The 18,540-nt window shown below is 40.4% G+C and overlaps 2 protein-coding genes across 5 annotated transcripts in view; one reads left to right on the top strand and one right to left on the bottom strand.

Moving 5' to 3' along the window:
• Positions 1-1,451: 1,451 nt before the first annotated feature.
• LOC131528648 (uncharacterized) lies at positions 1,452-15,896 on the top strand. Of its 2 annotated transcripts, XM_058757941.1 has the most exons (6): positions 1,452-2,424; positions 2,942-3,257; positions 3,345-3,652; positions 4,779-4,874; positions 5,700-5,731; positions 14,788-14,926. In XM_058757941.1, exons 2-5 carry the CDS (start codon positions 2,970-2,972, stop codon positions 5,722-5,724), a joined length of 717 nt encoding a protein of 238 aa, XP_058613924.1. In that variant the 5' UTR covers positions 1,452-2,424; positions 2,942-2,969; the 3' UTR covers positions 5,725-5,731; positions 14,788-14,926. The 2 variants fall into 2 exon arrangements, with proteins under 2 accessions (XP_058613924.1, XP_058613923.1); XM_058757940.1 differs by lacking the exon at positions 5,700-5,731 and having other exon boundaries at positions 1,531-2,424; positions 14,788-15,896.
• Positions 15,897-17,548: 1,652 nt separating this feature from the next.
• plrdgb (PITP-less RdgB-like protein) overlaps positions 17,549-18,540 on the bottom strand; it is a 242,799-nt gene continuing 241,807 nt past the window's right edge. For all 3 annotated transcript variants that reach the window (XM_058757938.1, XM_058757937.1, XM_058757939.1), the window contains one exon: positions 17,549-18,400. The gene's annotated coding sequence lies outside the window, so the exon portion shown is untranslated. The remainder of the gene's footprint in view (positions 18,401-18,540) is intronic.

Below are 18,540 nucleotides of genomic sequence, written 5' to 3'. Positions count from 1 at the left end.
AATGTAATCATCTGGTTTTAGCCAGGTTTCTGTCAAACAAAGCACATCTAGTTCATGGTCAGTGAACATATCATTTACAAAAAGTGCTTTTGAAGAAAGGGATCTAATATTCAATAAGCCAAGCTTTATCATGTGTTTATCTGTATTATATCGTTTTTTTATTTGTTGAACATCAATTAAATTGTTACTAATACTTTGGTTTGGATGTTTTCTGTATTTTCTAGTTCGGGGAACAGACACAGTCTCTATAGTGTCATATCTAGGTGAAAAAGTTTCTAAGTACAATCAGACAGAGTGGAGCACCTGCTATTAGTGGCCCCGTGGTGGCCCACACAGTCTTGGTTTTCGAACCTGGTCAGTTTGTGGATAGGCCCTCCTTGGAAGGTTCCCCTCAGACACGATCTGTTGACACAAGCTCGGGGCACGATTCGGCATCCTCGGCCAGAATTATGTAAGTTATGGGTGTGGCCCCTGAGCGGAATGCGTTAATGTGTTCCGGCCTCTCGGCTGAGACTACCGACACCATTATTAACTCTAGAGCTCCCTCCACAAGATGCTTATATGCTTTCAAGTGGAGACTCTTTGCCTCATGGTGTAGGCAACATATTCTGGACCCAGTTCATTGCCCCATAGGTTCAGTGCTGGAGTTTCTTCAGAGTCATTTTTCTTTAGGGAGTGACCCCCGCTACTCTCAAAGTGTATGTAGCAGCCATATCTGCGGGACATGCACTCGTAGGAGGTGTTTTATTGGGTCGTCATCCTTTGGTCTCACGTTTTATGCGGGGTTCGAGACGGCTTAGGCCTTTCCGCCCGACACGAGTTCCTTCCTGGGATCTATCGATCGTTTTGGCACTTTAATGTTTGATTAACATTGAGACTTCTATAGTAGGACCTACTGTAATGCATGGATATAATATAATGTTACACATCAGATTTTTCCCCAACCATTCACTAAACGTTCATGCCAGACAGATTTTGTTTGTGTGAATCTCGCCAAAACATATTTTGCAGTAATGTAGTTTTCATCAGCATGGGTTTGAAAATCATATTTCACTGGTTTGGCTGGAATTTTTTTTACAGTCTATGGATTCAACCAATTCATTCAAACGACTGATTTGTTCAGGAACAAAGCATTTGACTGAGTTAATGAGTTGAATCACTGAATCATTTTTATCATCCGATTCGTTCAAAAAGCTGATTCATTCAATAAACACCATCCATTGCTCTGAGATGCAAAACAGTGCTGTGATCTTTGTCTGGAACTATTTTCGTTGGCAAAATGAGCAAAACAATTATGCTTTACTGAACTTGTATAAAATGATTATTAAATGTGTTATGCTTATATCTGCAGAAAAACGGTGCTCTTTGTGTGATATAGATCAAGTTAACTAGCCTATATTAAATTATATAAATATAAAAAGCATAGAGAAGCATTTTTGCCGTCTACAATAAGACTGCCTGGAATGTTGAATTTTAATAGACTAAGTCAACTTGCGTGCACTGTGTGTGATTTAGTGATATAGCCTACTTGATAATGTCATATCGCACATTATTACAACAACATTACCATATTATCGCAGAAGATATATTGTATATTGCACACCCCAGACTCGACTTGAGTGGAAAATGAATCATCGGTTGTGTGAGCACTTACTAGCACATGAGCAAAGGTGTTTTTAGGAGACTGACTTGCAAGCGCCAGATCACTGATTCGTCAAACCTGCTTTCCTGCAATCCGTGTTCTTCAGACTTCTGACTATTTTTCAGTAACGAATATGCTTTGGGGAAATGTATCGGAGTAAAAGTATACATTTTAATTAAGAAATGTAGTGGAGTAAAAGTAAAAGTTGGCTGAAATATAAAAACTCAAGTAAAGTACAGATACTCCCAAAAAAATACTGTAAACGAAGTATTATTACTTCGTTACAATACACCACTGCTTGTCTTCAGGATCATTAGAAAATCACAGGTAACGTTAGGTGAGTTTGATCAGGGTTGGAGCTAAACTCTGCAGCGCATTGCCCCTCAAGGGCAAGATTTGAGGAACCCTTATTTAGAACGTCAAAAATAAATCAATCACAGCAGTTTTGGGAATATTTTGGGCATATTTAACATTTTAGAGGACTCCTAGTTAGTGTATTAATAATAAGCTTTGTTTTTTCTGGAATTAACAGTTAAAATCGGGCTCTATGAAAAGAGCTTATCAGAACAATGCAAGTTTAGCGTTCCAAAACAAAGAACCGCGCGTTATGTCACATTTCGAATGCGACGCAACGGCACGTTCGGCCAATCAGTGGGGGGAAACGGGACACAGTGGGCGAGTCTCTCTTCCTCAGGGAGCGGTCCACCAAATTCAAACAGCCACAAGAAACAAAGCAAAGGATAGTCCGATTTCATCAGACTCCGCGGTGTGGAAAAACAACGGTAAGTTTCAATTTTAAATTCGATGAAATGTAACAGTAAATGTAATTTCACGTTGTAGATCTTTTTATGAATTCTTTATTGCACGGTTTTGCGTTAAGGAGTTAACGTAACTTTTCAGATGATCATTGTGCTGTGCTCTAAACTCTGCTCAGCGTAAACCTATTGGAGTAATGTTTAGTTTCATTTTATTTCTTTTCGTTTTTCTTTTACAAATGTAAAGATTTTCGGATGTTTGAGTTTGTTTATCATTTCAAACTGAGGGGAAGCACTTCACAAACACTGCAGGGTTGCCACAGTCATGGAAAAACCTTAAGTGAAAATTCTAACATTTTTAACAGAAAAATGTTTATAGTAAAAACTTGTATAGATTGAAAAAGTATGTTCGATTTAACAGAAAATTACACGAAACCTTACTGTAAATCCTGCGGAAATTAACTGGTATAAATACAAATTAAAGACATATACTTTTTACAGTTCAGTATTTGTAATTTTTTTTTTTTTTTTTTTTTGCAAACAGGCCATTTTCGTCTCTCTAAGATCTTATTATGACGTCCACGATTGTGAGCGGGGTCTGGAGGTCACATGCAGTCCTCGATGAGTCAGAACCTGACAGCTCGCCCGAAGCGGCACAGCAGTTTAAGAAGATGCGCTCCTCCAGCTCGCTGAACTCAGTGAGAATGTCTCTGCGCAAGCGACTGCCCTTGAAACCAGTGCAATCCAACATGAACATCTCTGAGACCGCCACATGGGAGTCACTACAGATGAACCAAAAGACTAGTGCTGTCCACAAAATGACCCGCAGTGCCAAAAACTCCATTGGAAGCGTCTATCAGGTGTGCTTTGTTTTCTTTGAATCTATGAATACAGATTATTCATGTAAGACAGGTGTTTAAAAATATATATTTTTATCTTCTAATCAGAGGTTTCAAAGGAGCAGACAGTCACGTCAGGAGTGTCTAGTCATGACACCTGGTAGAACATCAGATGGTGAGGAATGTGATTGCATTGGGACGTCACAAACCCCAAAACGATATGCTTCTCTTACTACCATCACCCCCAGGCGAACTCCAAGGTCAACCAACAAGCGGACTCCTCGAAGGGCCTGTACCCCAGAAGCTATCGACTCTGCCGTTAGGACTGTGAAGACCACGGGCACCAGGAGGCAGCTGGTGCGAATGGCTGCACTCAGAAGCCCTTTTGCATCACCCAACACAATGAGTAGCAGGAGGTGAGACTGCTCAGCTGCACTTAGACATCACATTTTTGCTTGTTAAACTTTTTTTTTTTCTTTTTTCATTTCCCTATGACATAATTTGATGACAACGTTTTTGTTCTTAGTAGTGACATATTTCTTTGTGACAGGAAGTTTGGTTTGGACATGTAGAAGGGATCAACCTTTTTTTTTTTTTTCACTCGTGATTTGCTACTTGCAGGCGGTATATTAGGGAAAAGGACTTTCACATTCTAGAGAACATTTGATTGGGTGAAACTGTGTAGTGAAGGATGAGTCATCAATGTCTTTTGTCATCTATTTTTTTTCCCCAGAAAAGAATGACTATGTTCAGAAAGACATACCATATTACTTAAACTGTTACTGCAATATTGTATACTGTGCACAATATTCAAATTTCTGCATGCGAGAAATACCCAGATGATGGACTGTATTTGCCAAAATATGCAGTATAACCACAACGCACTATGTAGAATACTGGATCCCACAATTCTTTAAAAAATAATAATAAATAAATTATGATTATATTAGACAGCCAAATTTTTAGACATTTACACCAGATAGAATAAAAATAAAGGTTTTTATGAAAGATTCAGTGTTATTTTAGTATCATTGAGATACTATTATAGTTTTTATTAATATTTTTATTTTATTTTAGTTTTTTTCATGCATCAACTAAGTTAACTAGTTGAAATAAAAACCTATTGTACATATTTTATTTCAGTTAACATTTATTTTAAGTAATGAAAATGTTTTTATGGTTTAAGTTTTTATTTTGGGTAATTATAATAACTCCAAACTGGATATTATCAAAGACTATAGAATAAATCTTAAAGAGACTTTGATATTATCAAACACTCACTTAATGAATAAATATTTGACTAACAGAATTGTAATATTGCTGCCTATATCCTTCCCTATACTGTGTAGTATTCAGTATAAGTAGTATGCTTGTATTTCATTCCAAACATATCTCATGACTGTAGATTTTAAATTATCCGTCTTTTTGAAGTACATTAGCATATAGATAACCTTAATACCACAAAACATTAGGGATGAGAAGTGCTGCAGATATGAACACAACACATGGTATCACATAATGGTCCTCTCTATCCTGTGACAGGCAGTTTGATGAGGATCTGGATTGTGTATCCAAAGGCCTCCGGAGGCTGAAGCGTCTCTCTCAAGCCTTTGATGATGCGATTGGGAAAGATGATCGGTGAGTACAACAGAAGTCCAATTCAATTCTCATTCTGTAAAGAAAGAAAATAATTACCCCACTGTTTGTTTTAATCTTTACATTTTATTAGCTTTATTTCTGTCATTTCGTGAGATGGGGTGAAATGTTGTGCTCACTCAGGCATAATATGGTTATATGGTTTTAGCTCCTGCTCTGCTCCGGCATTTGGCCGTTTTCTGTTTGGGAGTGTGGGCCTTTTTTTCTTCTTTTTTTTTTTCCCTCCCCTGCCAACGGATGACTATACAGCAGCTACTCTGTACTGAACCCTCCTTAAAAAGCCTTCATGTTGCACTTCTTAAAATTGAATAAGTTGTCCTTTACTGCAGTTAAAGGAGTGCTTTTGGGAATTGTTGTATAAATGAAAATACTGGAAGAACTGATCACCACCCAACTGGTCTCGATAGGGCAGCAATTTGATTTAATTGTTTAATTCTAAGGATTCTGTTTTTAAAGACACTGGTTTTGAAGCCGTTTTGTTCTCTAAGATGAGATGGTTTTATTATGCTGTGTTACTGTTAATATCTTCTAGCCTTTCCTCCTTATCTGAGGGACCCCGTTCCCACCCCCCTTTGAATTCCACACATAACTTTCCTCCCGCCAAGATTTTCAAATGGCTCAAAACTCTCATTCCTTGGTGGGAAGCCACTCTTAATCAATCCAGCTTAATAGGACAAGAGGATTTTAAGGCTGATTGAAATCCATTGTATTGCAGTCAGCAACTACAATTTAAAAAATAAAATAAAGCTTTTAGGCATATCGACAAAAAGTCAATTTATAATTTTTCTCCTATTCTGAAAACGACAGATTCAGGGAGTGTCTTATGGAGTAAAGCCAAGGTAAATGTTTTTAAGTATCTTTCTGAAGTGTTTTCTTAAATTTATAATTGTGTGCAAAATGCAATATTTATTCCATTTTGTGACTGTTTGTCCAAGCTAGTAAATGTACTGTAGCTCACTGGATCTGATGCAGTCAGTGCCACACTAAAGCTTATTTGTTTTGCATGTTTTAGTTATTAACCAACACCAAATACTTAAGGAGCTTTACTTTCTAATATCAAGAACTAAAACAATTTACAATTTACAATGGCTGCTGCTTATTTGACTATTTTCTCCATTTTTCTGTTTACAATTATTTTACTTCTATATTGTGGTTTGGTTTTTCCTGTATAACACAAAAGGTATTATTGTTCAAATGTCGAAGCTGCTCTTTTCCATATAATGTTAAAATGTATGCTGATCACTGCACATTTGCTTGTTATATATACCACCAAGTCTGGCCTGTCTTGCACTTATGTAAAGAACTGTTCATAAGTTGTTGTTGTTGTTGCTGTTGTTTTTCTTTAGTCATGGTGTCGTATAAGATACTATTTCCCTTCCTCCATGTCCGATCAGAAAGTTATCATGATATCTTGTCCTAGCTAATCAGAAAAAAGCTTTTTGTATCCAGTTAGCAGTAAGTTGATAGGCTAAAGCCCAAAATATGTTTTGTTTTTTACATGTATGCTAGGGTATACTGTATGCGTATAGTATATGTGATGTAAATTTTTGATTAATACTTTATTAATTCCAAAGGAAGAAGTATGTTTGATAAGCGGGTATGAAATTCTGTGAAAAAGATTGCTTTAAGGCAGCAATAAATGAACACGTACAGTTATCCGCTGTAATTACAACAGTGATACATTTATGAGCGTGAATTGCACTCGCAAAAGTGTGCTCCAAAGTTGCAAAATTACACACAACTAGGTGTTTTTTTTTTTTTTTAAAGCTCAAAGTATACTTCTTACCCTAGCTTATGCATAAACTATGCTATACGTACAGTGTGCATGACACAAATTTCATAATCAGCACAGTACACATGAAATTTTGAAATTGTTTTGCACTAATTAGTTTGTCCACAAGGTGGGAACACTGACCCAGGTCGTTTCACAGGCCCTGTCCCAAATTGCTCACTTCATGTGCACTTGTGGTCTCGCAGTCTTATAATGGCAGCCACGTGTGCATGTCCATTAAGTCCATAAGACTGTAGGGAGTCCCAATTGTTTTTTGTTTTTGTCTTTAAAGAGATAGTTTACCCAAAAATGCAAATCCTGTCATTTCTAATGTTGGTAAGCAAACAGTTGACAGTAGACTTTTTTTTTTTTTTTTCTTCCCATACTATGGAAGTCAATGTTACCGACAACTACTGGTTATCAACATTTTTAAAATATCTTCTGTTGTGCTCAACAGAAGAAAGAAACCCATACAGGTTTGGAACAACTTGATGGTGCGTAAGGCTGAATCCCATTTCTACCCCTTACCCCTACACTTATCCCTACGAGATCGTGCAACTCACACATCCAGGAGCAAAGAAACTTGCTCGGGCAGCCTTAAAGCAATTTTTCACAGAATTTCATACCCACTTATCAAACATACTCCTTCCTTTGAAATTAATAAAGTATCAATCAAAAGTGGTGGGCAGTCGTGGCCTAATGGATAGAGAGTCGGACTTGTAACCCGAAGGTCACGGGTTCGAGTCTCAGGTCCAGCGGGGATTGTAGGTGGGGGGTGAATAACCAGCCGTTTCGCCACAGGATCATCAGGTTACTTCGACTGAAGCGACGACTGAGTCGTGCAGCTACCTAGCACGGCAAAGTACACAGTACTCGTTCCGTATCTCAGGGAACAAAGGTTACGACAGTAACTTATCAAACATAAGTCGATACTCCACTCGTACTGCGTCTTGATAAAGACGCATATGGGAACTCAATTCAATCACGCCGTGCTATGGTAGAGGAACGACTACGTAATATACCTCCTTAAGCACTCAATGCCCATAGGGAAGCATAATAGTAAACTCCAAGGCTAAAACGGGCTAAACTCATAGAGGTTACGCCCGGCCTGGGTGATCGTTCCAGATGACTCTTACATATTTGGTACTCCCAGGACCGAAGCATGCAAGCAACCAACCAGAGAGCTTGAGTGTATGCGGGCAAGGACTCTCTGTTAGTATTGTTCCCATACGCAAGTATGCCCATTTAAGCAGAGAAGTTATGAAACCTGGCAATGTGGACGGCGAAGCCCAGCAGTCCGTCGCACAAATCTCTGTAATAGACACACCGCTAGGCTCGTACTTCGATGGGGCATTGTAGGCCCAAGGAAGAGTACGCTAGCGTAACGGCATCCACTATCCATCTCTGCTTTTGCTTCGTAACCGGAAGCCCTCTGGTGCAGTTACAGAAGCTAGCAAAGAGTTGTTCCGACCTCCTAAAAGGGCGGATTGCTCAAAGTAGATTCTCAAGGCTCTGACTGGGCAGAGCAAGGATAAATCCCGGTTCTCATCAGAGGGAGGAAGCGCGGAGACCGTGATGACTTGAGCTCTGAATGGAGTGGAAAGCACTTGGGCAATTAACCCTGCCTTGGTTTCAGTGTCGTTAGGCCCAAATTCCAGGCAGGCAGGGCTAGTGGAGAGCACCTGCAGGTCTCCTACTCGCTTGACCGACGCTAGTGCTAAGAGCAGAGCAGTCTTTAGCGACAGTGACCGAAGGGTAGTGGACTGTAGCGGCTCAAAGGGAGGGCCCTTCAGGGCTCTCAAAACCATGGGCAAGTCCCATGTAGGGACTGTGAGGGGCCGAGGCGGATTCAGCCTCTTGGCACCCCTCAAGAAGCGGACAACAGAAGTGTTCCTACCCAACGATTGACCTGCTATAGGGGCGTGTGAGGCCGCTATAGCTGCTACGTAAACCTTGAGTGTGGACGGGGAACGTCCCTTATCCAGCAATTCTTGCAGGAAAGACAGAACCACCAATAAGTCAGAGGTAGAAGGGTTTTCACCACGGTCTAGACACCACGTGGAGGACACGGACCATTTAAGGGCATAGAGGAGTTTTGTAGACTGTGCTCTAGCCTCAGAAATGGTATTCAGCACGCTCTCTGAGAAGCTTGCGGGCTCCCGTCGAGCGGCCAAAATGTGCAGGGCCCAGAGATTGGCCAAGCGTGCCAAATTGTCCCATTCGCTTGAGAGAGGAGGTCCCGTCTCAGAGGAATGGGCCACGGGCTGCTATGAGCAGCTGAGTCTCTGACAACCAAGGTTGATTTTTCCACAGGGGGGCCACCAAGAGAATCCTGTGTCCCCAATCCTTGATTCGCCTGATAACCTGCAGAATCAGGGCGATTGGGGGGAACGCATAAAGGAGGAGGTTAGGCCGTTCGAGGGCCAACGCATCCTTGACCTTCGAATAATAAGTCAGGCAGTGAGAGTTGTCTCCCGAGGTGAAGAGGTCTACCTCGGCCTCGCCAAAAGATCTCCGTCGTGACAACCTTTCTTCTGCAAATCATTCCCATGGCCACGTCGCTTCCCTTCCAGTGAGGGTCTTCCTAGGGGGCTAGGGCTGTTATACAGGCCTGGCTCACCCTGATACGCAGACGTCCGTGACGCCACGCATGTGATGGAACTTGTGGTTTCAGCCAGCGCTGGAGAGGTCGCATGCGAAGCAGACCAAACTGTAGCACTGACGATGCTACAGCCATGAGGCCTAACATCTTTTGAAACGCCTTGAGAGGGCGGGTGGGACTGATCTCGAAGGAGGTCGCGAGTTCTCGCATGGCCAGAGCATGATCTGGTGCGACTATGGCTCCCATTTGAGTTGAGTCAAGAACTGTACCCAGGAACGATATTCGCTGGCTGGAAAACAGTGTGCTCTTGGCGAATTTGACCCTGAGTCCCAGGCGCTCTAGGTGGCTGAGGACGAGGGTTCTGTGCGATAATAGCTCCACCTCTGACTGGGCCAGAACGAGGCAGTCGTTGAGGTAGTTGAAAATGCGGATTCCCGTCTATCTTAGAGGGGAAGAGCCGCATCCATGCACTTCGTAAAAGTGTGCGGGGCCAGAAACAGTCCAAGGGAAGGACCGTGTACTGATAAGCCACTCTCTCAAAGGCGAAAGGAAGGACGAGGAAGTAACGGCTGTTGAAGCCTGACTCACTCTGGGCTGGAGGGACCGTTCTACGGCGCCCCTTGCCAGCAAAGTCATCACCTCGGAGCGCAGGACACGTGCCTTTTCGCTCTGAACAGAGATGGGAACCACGCCGCTGAAGTGCGGGGGTCTTTACGCGAATTGCAGTGAGCAACCTCGTTTTATTATCCCCATAACCCAGTCTGACACTCCAGGGATAGCCTGGCAGGCCTTGGCCCGTGTGGCTAGGGTTAATCTTTTCGAGCGTCAGGCCATCTGGCCGGGACCTGAAGCTTGCGATAAGAGGGAGAGGAATGCGCTCTCACTTGAAAATGTTTGTGTTTTATTTTAATGTTATTTGTTTTATTATGTTCATCGTGACAGCCCTTTCTTTTGATCTGCCTAAAAAGATCAAACCGCTCATTAGAAGAGGGGTATTGATTATCATTGTGTGTGAATACACCGACAGATCCAAAGTGCTGCGCGCATCCTCTCAGATCTGCTCGTAGCGGCCGAGGGGAGGGACCGCCTTCATTGAAGGCGGCGAGCCATGAGCGAATCAGAGCGAGGCACAAACTCTCGCTCTGACAGATCAAAGAGCTGAAAGGAGAGTGAAATGCAGGGCTGCGCCGGCATAAATTCACTCAAGCTTGATCGCTCAAACCCTCAAGCTTGGGGTTTCTTCTCCGAGATAATTGGGAGGGGAGAAACACTAGAGCAGGGGAGGCTGGGCTACCCTCATTGAAGTGGGACTGCCAGCGCAGCAGGGATAGACTGACGCTTCCATAATGAAAGTAGCGCTGGCAGATCAAAGAGCTGCAAGAGGCGCTAATCCTTAATGTAAACACACTGGCAGATCAAAGCGCTGTATGCAGAGTGAAACACGCGTGGGCTATGCCGGCGTGAAAAATCACTCAAGCCTGAACGCCTAGCCCAGCGATTGTACCGTATCTTTCTCCGAGGTGACTGGGAGAAGAGAAACGTGAGAGGCGGGGCCGCCCAGCGCAGCATTCTATGATCCGCGCGGAAGGATTGGGCCACTCCATGTAATGAGGGGCACTAATCCTCACGTGTTAACACACACGCTGGCAGATCAAAGTGAGCACGCGGGAAATGGTGGCGTGTAGATCACTCAAGCCTGATCGCTCAGCCTCGCGAGCTCGCCGTTCCTGTCTCCGAGGTGACTGGGAGAAGAGAAACGTGAGAGCGGGGGAGGCGGGGCCTGCTACATAAAGGACCACGAGCGAATCAGGACAGAGTCCGCTGAAAGCAGGCTGCCTGTGTGAGTGCAGCTTCAGCGACGCACATACAGAGCTTTCCACTCCGAACCGCCAAAGAGGATAGAGCCGCTCAAAGAATGAGGAGCTCTAATTCTCACGTGTGAACACCGGCAGATCAAAGGGCTGCGAGAGCTCCGTGGCTCTGATGTTTCATTCTCCGAGCTTTGCTGAGAGAGGAGAAACGGGAGAGTGGAGCTGCCTTCATAGAAGGCGGTCAGCGAGCGGGGAAGAGCGAGACTCATACTCTGTGAGCGCGCAGTCTCTGTGTGGGCGTGACTCAGACAGGCTCACTGCTCTTCTGTGTGAGCCACACTCGCAGGGGCGGCATTTGCAACAATGCCGAGAAATTTGCTCTTTTTAGAGCACTCACCGGATAGCGGCAGTGAACAGGACCGGAACTGCTGCGATGCTGGAGCGCGAGGAAGGCGGCGGCTCAGCCAAGGAGATTTGAGGTCGCTAGGTCCAGCTACGAGGCGTGTCAATGGCGAGTAGGCTTCTGGGATCAGTGGAGACGAAGTCGTCGTCGCTGAAGGAGAAGAAATCTGAGGATCAAGGCCGCTTATATGGGCAGATGGCTCCGCCCATTCTGGCGGGCTTCGTCGCCATAGGCTCGTGCAACTCCGCTGCCGACCCATTGGTTTGTCTTTTGTACACTGCACAAACCAATAGTCATGCAGTTTCACTGCGTAATTCAATAAGGCTTCAGTTCAGGAGAAAAAAAGCTTTTCCCATATGCGTCTTTATCAAGACGCAGTACGAGTGGAGTATCAACAGGGAACGGAGTTCCTTTTGGAATTCTTCAGCTTTTAAGAACTGCCGGGATCTCCGGTAGTAGGCGGAGCTAATACGCAAACGACAATCTCATTGGCTGGCGCTCACCTATTATCGTCCCTGGTTTGATTTCAGCAAATCAGTTCAAGCGAACGCAGACAACATGATTAATATTCATGAATCCAGCAGCTCGTTAATCCTTAGTGCATTTTATGTTCTTAGTAGAATTCATAGTATGATTATTATCTTATCAGTATTATTGATAGTTTTCCCCCCATATTTTGCAGAAACACTGAATGACCAAAAAAGCACCACCACCAGTTCCGTTAAAATTACTGTATTCATACATGGTTACCAAGTTTTAATTCTAATTGCTAAAGTTATATCATTAAATAATACTCGATTATCATAATAATTATCATAGACTGACTGATGTTAAGAGTGTACTTTTAGATATTTAAATAGATGTGCCATTTTAATTTTTCATCTATCTATCCTATCTATCTATATATATATATATATAAATATAAATATAATACAGCATATGGTCAAGCACACCATAAAATAATTGTATCAATTCATACAGGTATCGGATCAGTACTCGGTATCGGGAACGGAAAAAGGGTATCGGAACATCTCTATCGGCCACTGTACTATATGTATGTGACATAAAAATCTTGAATCCAAGGGTGTTTGCGAGTATACTCTTTGTGGCTGCTATCAAACCACAATGCACACTTCTGGCAAGTCCATAATGAGGCAAGCTATGCATCAGACTTAAACCGGGCTGTCAAAGTATAGTGAGACCAGCAGGTTGTGCTCACCCTGTGGTCTGTGTGGGTCCTAGCGCCCCAGTATAGTGATGGGGACACTATACTGTAAAAAGCACCGTCCTTCAGATGAGATGTTAAACCGAGGTCCTGACTTTCTGTGGTCATTAAAAATCCCAGGATGTCTTTCGAAAAGAGTAGAGGTGTGACCTCGGTATCCTGGCTAAATTCGCCCATTGGCCTCTGACCATTATGGCCTCCTAACAATCCCCATATCTGCTGATTGGCTTCATCACTCTGTGTCGTCTCCACCAATAAGCTGGTGTGTGGTGGGCGTTCTGGCGCACTATGGCTGCCGTCGCATCATCCAGGTGGATGCTGCACACTGGTGGTGGATGAGGAGACCCCCCCCTCACAATGTAAAAAGCGCTTTGAGTGCCTAGAAAAGCGCTATATAAATGTAAAGAATTATTATTATTATTATTATTATTATTATAAAGTGGCATTGTGTCATGAAGATGTGGACTCAGAGGAAGACTGCAAGGGTTTAGGGTTCCGTTTGGGACAGGGTTAGCACACAGCCACAGTGGGGAAAAGAAATGGAGGGGACAGAACAAGACCAACAACAAACTACTGAAGACTACAACGGAACGCAGCATTGACGAGTGCTTGTGTAAGGAGATTAAGAGATGTATGCAATTCCAGTTTAATAGAGTACAGAGACATTTTATGTCAACAAGTCCAGAGAGAAATAGAGCAGACATGAAATGAACACTGTAAAAAATGCAACTGCACATTTTCCAGTTTGCGAAACCTTTTGAGTCTCAAATACTAAAAAATGCTATTTTCTTAAAACTACATAAAAACCCTTGTCAGACCAACAAATAACCCCAAATGTTGTCCCAACTAGTCAAAAAGGTGTCTGAATAAAGAATTTCATATTGTTGAAATTAAGGTTTTGTGAGTTCCCAGCATGCATTGCAGCATGAATAAATTATGCAGCTACTGTTATAGGATTATTGTTTGCTGACTTAATTTAAACTTTTGTTGTTGTTGTGTTTTTGTCATTATTGTTAGTTATTTGTTGTACTGGGATGTAAAGCGCTCATCTTTTTAACATTTGTTGGTTGTCACCGTTCTTGAGGTTAGTGTGTCTAGTTTTGAGGCCTAGAGAATGTTCAGCCACTCATATCCTTTTCTTGGGTATCTTAGTCTTGTAAGTTGTTTTACAAGCAAAGACAATGTTGTCTACATATGAGACTGTTATCATTAAGGTTTATCATTCGTAAAAATAATGACATTAATTGTTTCAGTTGCTGTGACAATTTTCTGTTAGCAAAATTAGACAATCAGCATTGCATGAACAAACAAATTTACATTGGCTAAACAAAGTATCTTTACTGATAAGAACTAAAATACTATTGTTGAGAGAACTCAAAAGTCTTACTGCATCAAATTGCCTTGTTTTTTTTATTTTGTATGTTTACTCTATTCATTTTTTACAGTGTAGATAAAAGTTTCTAGTATCTAACTTTCTAAAACTTTTCTCTGTATTCGCATGACAACTTTGGACTTAAAGGATAGTTCACCCAAAAATGAAAATTTTGTCATTACTCAAATCACAAATTAAGATATTTTTGATGAAATCCGAGAGCGTCCTGACCCTCCATAGATAGCTATGTAACTGAAACGTTCCCAGGCCCAGAAAGATAATAAGGGCATCGTTAAAATAGTCCATGTGACATCAGTGGTTCAACCTTAATTTTACGAAGCTACGAGTATATGTTTTGTGCAAAAAGAAAACAAAATTATGACTTTATTAAACAATTCTTATCCTCCGCGTCACCATCTTCCGCTATTCATGCAAGTATTTTGGGTGAACTATCCCTTTTAAAAGATGTTGGCATAAAGACAAGGAATTGTTTCATTTGACCATCTTTATTTTTGGTTATCATGTGAATGTGTAAAATTAAAATATTCAAATTTAAGTTAATTTGTGTAAGCATTTGTTTGCTTATGGTTTCTAATTAGGCACCAAATAGCTAGAGTACACTTAAAAATTGAATGGGGAATAGGATATACAAACACACCTTCATCTTGTACCTTACTCTATAAATAACCATTGATGGTGATGTGACTGCAGGGTCCAGGCCTTGGAGCACTACAAAGCGGTCATGAACATCGGCTATAGCTCCACCAAGAGTAACATTTCCAGAGGACTGAACAGGGCTTCCATCCGAAAACAGACCCAGCGCATCCAGCAGACCGTCAGCAGCTGGACTGATGTGGCCATGTCAAACATCCGTAAAACTTCTTAAAAGAGGCACCTGTTTTCATTATGCAACTAAACGTGTGTGGTCTTGCGTTTCTCAGTATATGCCAGAAGAGGCCTTATCCAGTATTTTGAATGGACTCTTTTCCTATCTGTCTGTATCTTTTAAGTGTTTAAATTAAAGGGCAACTGAATATACTGTATCACTATTTGGGAATAGTTTGCATTTACAGCTGCTAATTATCAGATGTATGTGCATGATTTTAGTTAATGCACATTCATGGCTCAGTGTGCTTGCCGTAATGAAGCATTTAGCAATTCTGCTGTGAAAAACCACCAAAAGATGTGAATACCAAATGTAAGCATATTTGAAATACATATGTGGAGAGGTCAAGGAATTGGAAAAAAAGCTGAATGTTATTCATCAAAGAAAAGATGAACAATATTCAATTTTTTTGTGTGGATTTTTTCTTTTTCTTTTTTTTTTTTACAAAAGAAAAATATATCCATCCAACACTAAACTAACATAGATACTGACTGTGGGAGATGTTACTAATGTTATGTTTGCTAACTGTCTAACCTATTTAGTTGAAGTTTATTAACAGTATTTTACTACTTTGGTACTTTACTGAGTTTACTGTAAAACGTTAGTATTTGTGTAAAGGGAGAATAAAATGCAAAGTATGACATTTTCACAAATTCACCAAGCAAATATTAAGACACTATAATCATTGATTGTACTTACAATATAATGATCTATATGTGAACATTACCAAAGGAGAATAAGAGAATTCAAATGTGGGTGAAACATACTCAAAAGCATGTAAAAGTTTTGTAGACAATTTCTAAGTTGAAATTATGTTTACATGTATTGCTTTGCATTATGCATGTGATTTGTTTAGAAAAGGACAAAAAAAAAAAAACAGTTGTTAGCTTTTTTATACTTAATAAAAATTGAATATTTGATACATTTAAATGATTCATTACTTTTCACCATAATAACCAATAAATAATTTTAAAGGGTTACTTCACCCAAAAATGAAAATTCTGTCATTAATTACTCACCCTCATGTCGTTCCAAACTCGTAAGACCTTAGTTCATCTTCGGAACACAAATCAAGAGATTTTTGATTAAATCTGAGAGCTGTCAGACCCTCCATAGACAGCAACACAAATGCAATGTTCCCAGGTCCAGAAACGTAGCATGGACTATTTTACCGATGTCCTTGTGACATCAGGGGCCATTTTGGAGATTATCTACTGAATGTAAACAGTGATGCTGTACTGTGATACAGCTGACACAGAACAGCATACGCTGTTTACGTTCAGTGGATATTCTCCAAAATGGCGCCAGGGTGACGCAGAGATAAATTGTTGAATATAATTTTTTTATTTTTTTTATTTTGCACACAAAGTGTTCTCGTAGCTTCGCAAAATTACGGTTGAACCCCTGATGTCACATGGATTATTTTACTGATCTCCTTGCTATGTTTCTGGACTTTGATTGTGTAAGGATCATTGCTGTCTATAGGAGGGTCAGAGAGCTCTCAGATTCCATCAAAAATATCTTAAATTGTGTTCCGAAGATGAATGTAAGATGAAGTCTTATGCGTTTGGAACAACATGAGGGTAAGTAATTAATGACAGAATTTTCAAATTTGGGTGAACTATCCCTTTTATGACAGAATTTTAATTTTTGGATTAACTATCCCTTTAAGTATTTTTGAGTGAGATTTTTTTCTGTATCTCATGCTTTTTTTGTTTTTTTAATTGACTCTAAAATGCATTAAAATAACAGTGATACAATTTGCTTTTAAAAATGCAGTCTGCCTCAGCAATGACCCATCATAAAAACGCTGCTTTACGTGTCTGTTTTAAGGATGGCAAATGTTTGAAACTCCAGAGGGAGCGGCTATAAAACCACATTCAAGATTTCAGCTCATTCAACAATTTTATCAAAAATATTTTAATAGGTTTTGCCATCTTACTGTGTTGAAGGGAAGTTCAGGCAGCATTCTAGAGTGAAACGCTCATTCTGTGGTTGCATATAATTGTTTACATAGGCTCAATCAATATAAGTGAAACCGTCAATGTTAAGGTACAGCCATATTAATCATTGTACTGCAAATTTTTGTGGACAAAATCTAGTTATTTTAATAGGAATCAAGGGGATGAGGTTTTCAAATTGGCTTCAGTTGGTCATGCAAATTCAACATTTTGACCAACAGAAATCTTTTTGTTTTTCGTGGCATTAAATCCTTAAATCAAGATATCGTTACATGAGATGCAAAACAAATACATTAAGTCTTGTTTGAACAAAATTAAGTAATTTTATGCTTAAAACAAGAACAAATACTTAAAAATTGTTTTTCATTTGAATTAAATTGTTTATTTAAGACTTTTAGCATATTAATTCTTATTTTATTCAAACTTAATTTTGATCAGTTTGCCATAAAACAAGACTTATGTTATTTTTGTAAATTCTTGTATATTTATCTTGATTTAAGAATCTTTAGACGTGTGACCCTGGACCACAAAACCAGTCATAAGTATCACGGGTATATTTGTATTGGTGTCACATTTGTCCTGGAAAACGTGACAAAATACTGAGGGTAACCACCCAACAATAGTATAGTTTTATAACATCTAATATCACTAAGAAAAACATGTATACAATTATATACAGTTTTTGTGCAATACAGTCATATTCACAGAACAGATTCTTTCTGAAAATGCCACAGATGTCAAACCACAGCAGGACATGTTTAAAGACTGTCAGCACATAATCTGTTAGCACATACGACACCGTAGATGAACACTAGAGCTATAGTATTTACATAATGAATGGGTATGCAGCAACATTTTGACAAAAAAGAATCTGGGTTCAGCAAAACATGAGTCCAAAAAACGATATATATTATAATGGCAGTTGGAATGTTCCTGGTGATGTCCATTCTTCATCTAAGCTTCTTTTACCTTACAGCTAATTAAAATCAGCGAGAAAACAAAGGGTCTTCTGAGAAATGTGTGGGTCACCAAAAAATCGTAAAGAACACAAAGCCTCAGATTGGAGGACTGCTATAAATAGATGCAGTTCAGGTGCTCATGTCCATGGTTACCTTCACAAAATACCATTACAGGAGTCTGTAGAAACCTTTGCCACACATGAAATAAAAGTAAATAAAAGATAACCCTGACACTACATTCTATGACTGCTCTCTGTCATACTTCTGTCCTTGTCTCAATTATGACATCTATAAGAGTCACAGGGTGTTGTTAACGTGTTCAGTGTCCAGTCTTTAATGTTGCTGGTCTCAGACCAGGGTGATTGTTTGTTTTGGAGGTAAGTTACAAATCCTTGTGGCTCATCCAGTCTTGTCTACCATGGAGCCCATCTATTGAGTCTACAGATCATATGAACAAAAGGTCTTCTGGTTTGAGATGAGATCTTGATGTGTTTGAAAATGTACTTCTTCTGCATGTGCTGTGGATGGAGAAAAAATATGAAATTAGTATAGGAGGTTTGAGAGATTTACAAGATGGTCTTTCAGCCTTACCAGCTCTAGTCAATGCCCTAACTGTTGAACCCACTTAACTATATAACACATAGTAGCAATTTCAAAT

The sequence above is a fragment of the Onychostoma macrolepis genome, chromosome 21, assembly GCF_012432095.1.
Source record: "Onychostoma macrolepis isolate SWU-2019 chromosome 21, ASM1243209v1, whole genome shotgun sequence".
NCBI classification, from domain to species: domain Eukaryota; kingdom Metazoa; phylum Chordata; class Actinopteri; order Cypriniformes; family Cyprinidae; genus Onychostoma; species Onychostoma macrolepis.
This window is presented reverse-complemented; position numbering and strand designations above follow the sequence as displayed.